The sequence below is a fragment of the Helobdella robusta genome (genome assembly GCF_000326865.2).
Source record: "Helobdella robusta unplaced genomic scaffold HELROscaffold_175, whole genome shotgun sequence".
Lineage (NCBI taxonomy): Eukaryota > Metazoa > Annelida > Clitellata > Rhynchobdellida > Glossiphoniidae > Helobdella > Helobdella robusta.
In genome coordinates, this window is record NW_008703960.1 from 1,017 (window position 1) to 5,876 (window position 4,860).

At 33.4% G+C, this 4,860-nt stretch overlaps 1 protein-coding gene across 1 annotated transcript; it reads right to left on the reverse strand.

Annotated features, from left to right (window-relative positions):
- Positions 1 to 1,391: 1,391 nt before the first annotated feature.
- HELRODRAFT_92382 (hypothetical protein) lies at positions 1,392 to 1,577 on the reverse strand (the record flags this gene model as incomplete). Its single annotated transcript, XM_009016199.1, has 1 exon — positions 1,392 to 1,577. A coding segment is annotated over one exon (186 nt), but the record flags the coding sequence as incomplete, so codon positions are not given.
- Between the last annotated feature and the right edge of the window lie 3,283 nt (positions 1,578 to 4,860).

Genomic DNA, 4,860 nt, shown 5'->3' on the forward strand with positions numbered 1-4,860 from the left:
CACATTACTTATGATAGTAGAGGATCTTTCTTGCAGTCGAATCCGGGCTCTGTAACACAGAACCAGGCGCTTCCAATCATTACACCCACAGGCCACCTAGTTTTATAGTTTATAAAATAATTTTTTCGAATTTTTCTACCTCAAATTGTTTAGAAATCTCATCTTTCTTTGTAGCGTAATAATGTTCCACTCTATCTATTGGGATTTTCGTTCCGTCGTAGAGGTCTGTGAATGAATGAACGAATGAATGGATGAGTGAATGAATGGATGAACGAACGAACAAACGAACGAACAAACGAACGAACGAACGAATGAATGAATGGATAAATGAATGAATGGATGAATGAATGAATGGGTGAATGAACGAACAAACAAACAAACAAACAAACGAATGAATTATACATGAATGATGTATTATTATATGATTACTTAGATGCTATATAAAGGATATGTAGATGATATATAAATGATACATACAATCACTGTTATCATAAACATCATCTGTGACACCATGGTAGGTTTCCTTTTCTGACTTCTTTCTGTAAACATTTAGGGTTATAATTATCTAAGTAAAATACACTAAGATTTAGTGAGTTACTCATGTGCGTGTGTGCGTGTGTGTGTGTATCTGTGTGTGTGTATCTGTGTGCGTGTATCTGTGTGCGTGTATCTGTGTGTGTGTATCTGTGTGTGTGTATCTGTGTGTGTGTGTTTGTGTGTGTTAGTGTGTGTTGTGTTTCTATTGCCTCAATACGATGTTATTGTATGACAATGTGTATGCGTGTGTATGCGTGTGTGTTTGTGTAAATGTGTGTGTGTTTGGGTGTTTGTGTGTGTATTTTATGGCTTTATTGCAATAAGAAATGTAAATGACTTAGATGGTACAGCCTTTGCGACTCAATAATTTTTGATCGTTGGAAAATATTTAGGCCTAACATTATGTCATGAACATTTATGCCTGTATGGCTATTCGTACGTAGAAGAACAACAATTATATTAAAAATAATGATAATAATAAATAATAATAATATTAATAAATAATAATAATATTATTATTATTATAATTAATAATAGAAATAACAATAACTCTACTTTTTGAAGTAAAAGAAATACAGTAGGAGTGCACCGGCAGTAATTAGCAGTAGAATCACTAAGGCTCCTATTATACCGCCAGCAATTGCTCCACCTATTTGTATTTTTTAATAATTTATTCAAATTATTATTATTAATTATTATTATTATATTATTTTTTGAATTTATCCGGGTATAATTTGAAAAAAAACTATCTTAAATATTTTACAGAAGCATCAACAACAGACACAAAGCCTATGCTAAAGTTATCACAGACGGCATGTGTTAGCCGCTTTAACCATTAATTACACCATGAAATCTTATCTATAAACACTACAAATACCATTTGATGATGGCAGTGGTTGTGTGACTTGGGCACACACAAATGTTGAGATTCTTTGGTACCCAGGTCTGCACAAACATTCGAAAGATCCCAACGTGTTGTTGCAGGTTGATGCGTTTTTGGTGCAGTTGTTTTCATCGGTCAGGCATTCGTCCACGTCTGCAAGAATCAATTTTGTGATTGTAAGACTGTGTAGAAAGTTGTTTCAAGTGAGAGTAAAGGTAAAAGTTAAGTGTGTTAACTCCGAAAACTTAATTAGTACAAGTTTTTTGTTCCTTGTATTGAAAAAATAAGTTTAAATACATTTAGATGAGCTAATAAATAAAAAATTTGCAAGTTTTGCAGTTAAAAGTAATTGTAAATCATAGACCAATGCAAGTGTTGTTTCTATTGTTGGAGGCTTTATAACCAGATGAACAACCACATGTGTAGGCTCCAGGGGTGTTGAAACAAGTCTGCGAAGGCTTCTTGCAGCTGTTTTTATTCTCATCCGCACACTCATCATCATCTGAGAAACAAAATTTATCAGCTTGGATTAGCTGTGGATGTAATTTTTTTTAAATTAGTGCTACTTCAATATATTTTAGAAAAATTCAGCACTTGTTTCAATTTAAAATGTCGATTTAGATAAATTTTATCCATTATAGTTACAACTTTTTAATAGAACTGGAATGAATTTACCAAAAATTCTTACCAAAACAAGCAACTTCATTCCCAGGATCGTGATGGAAGCCTCTAGAACAATTACACTCATAGCTTCCTTCAATGTTGACGCATGTTGAACTGGTTGAGTTACACAGATGCGTGGAGTATGTCGAACATTCGTTAATATCTGTCAATGGAAAAAATTTCATTTGACGAGTTGAAATATCTCGGAAAAATTATTTTTTTTCTAAAATGTTTCCTACCTGTGCAATAATCATGTACGTATGATTTTTTGTAGCCGCCCTTGCAAACACATTCAGACACGTTAAACGATCCCAGGTTGAAGACCTGACATCCATGGATTCCACAGTCGCCATTGTTAACGCTGCAATCTGTGTTGAATCAGTGAGTTGAATTTAGTTTAGTTTTACATTTATTTAGTATTTTTTGTTGTTGAAAACATGGATGAATTGTTGAAAACATGGATGAATTGTTGAAAACATGGATGAATTGTTGAAAACATGGATGAATTGTTGAAAACATGGATGAATTGTTGAAAACATGAATGAACTAATTGGAAAAGTTGCCTCTTCTATCGCAAGCATCTCCACGCCATCCCGCTTCGCAACTTTTTGACGGACACACCATTCCAGGAAGAAGATCGGTTTGGTTGGAGCAATGGTAGATGTCCGAACAACTTTTGTTGGTTCCGAATGTGTTGCAAACTGAAATTAATTAATTAATTAATTCATTCATTCATTCATTAATTCATTCATTCATTCATTCATTCATTCATTCATTCATTCATTCATTCATTCATTCATTCATTCACTCACTCACTCATTCACTCACTCATTCACTCATCCATTCATTCAATCATTCATTCCTTATAATCTTGTTACAGCTAAACTTGTTAACAAGCAACGATTTAATTGTCATTTTATTCATATTGAAATTTTTTTTAACTCATCTTCTGAAATGTATTTACTAAAATAGATGCTGCTTCTATATTCATCGCCGCATATTTGCGATTGATTTCCATCACATTTGTCGTTACACTCCTTATCCGAGACTTGTTCATATTTTCCGTACGCATAGCCACAAAAGCATTGATAACGATACTGGAATTTTTCAACGGTTTGTTTGTTAAATTTATCAATGTATATATGAAAAATAAAACAAATGGAATGGAAAAATAAAACAAATGAAAAAAAAACAAATATAGAAGGCGAACCTGTAAGCCAGCGTAAGTGAAATTATTTTCGAAACAGTGTTTAGTGCATGTTTCGATCGTCAACGTGTTTTGAAAGGACGCACCAAAAAATAAATCCCTGTCCGAAGCATCTCTGTAGCAACCGACGTATTGCAGCTTTGTTGAAAAAATCTTTGCTGAAATGGATTTCCAGTTTTTACTGTTTAAAATGTCGTTTCAAGACAAAATGAATGTACCTGTATGAACGATGACGTTCTGTTTGGCAGGGCAGTTACTGGCTGAATTGCAGTTGGAGAAACAGGAAGAGGAAGTGGGATTAAGGGATGATGGAATCCCACAGGAGCATTTAAGTTTATCCTTATAAATGTATATTAGTTTTGAACGTTAATTTGGATTTAAAATTTTCAAATTTGTTGAAAAAACCTTGACTGTTGAATAATAAAAACTCGATTGCTTGCACAAGTTTATGCATACTTCGACGGATGATTCGTTGAAAGTTTTTTGAGTTTGAAATGATTCGAAGCATCCAAAATATTTATCTACAGATTTTTCTAAAATGGACATTTTTGTTAGTATTATAAAAATAACAAACGATTATGAACAATTACCTAAACCATAAACTTCCAACTCCGCAAAGGTCATTGCACTTCTTTGAAGAACTATCGTGGCATCCTGTTGTATGATGACATACCTGTAGTAGATATTTTTATTTGCACAATCAACTCTCATTGGCTGTCCACCTGATGACGCAACAGCTGACCACTGGCCGCAGTTATCATACTGGCCTCGAATGGTTTTGTTTACTCTTGGGTCAAAATTGTTTGCAAGTCCAACAATAAACTTGTCCATCATGTTATCTTAAAACCAGTTAAGTTTCAAATGAGAGAAGAATTTCTAATTAAGAAAAATATTACTCACAATAATATGATCTTGCATACATGACAACATATCGAACCTGGTACCTCTCAATCAAATCAACGACGAACCAATTTGAGCCGGGAGAAATAACATCATATAGGTGGCAAAAATTTGTTTTTATACCATCAACGCAATAGCTCGGATAATATTCTTGATAAATTCCACTCAAATAGGCAGGTTTGTAGAGGGCGACATTTTCATATTGTAAAAAACTTTCTGAAAAAATTGTTGATTGGTTGAATAAAATAAAAATTCGTTTCCCGTTCAATGCCCAATCATAAGCTTTCAAAAATAAAACCTCACCATCTGTGTAAACTTCCAACTCAGCAAATCCTAAATTCTTATCCTTACTTTCTTGTTCAACTTCTAAGGCTTGCTGCACTATGACGTATCTTGAAAATTTGTTTTCATCACTACAATTTATTCTCATTCGCTGGCCAGGAGATAGAACATCGGCAGGCCACTGCCCACACAGGTCATACTTACCTCGTATCGACTGGTTCACTTGTGGATCAAACGTGTTTGTCAAACCAATTATAAACTTGCTCATTCGGTAATCTAAAAAATAATAATCAACATTGGGTATTTAAAATTTTTTATTTAATAAAAATTTCATTCAACCAATCAATCAATGAACGTATCAATTTGATTAGTTTAAGAAGTGCATTTT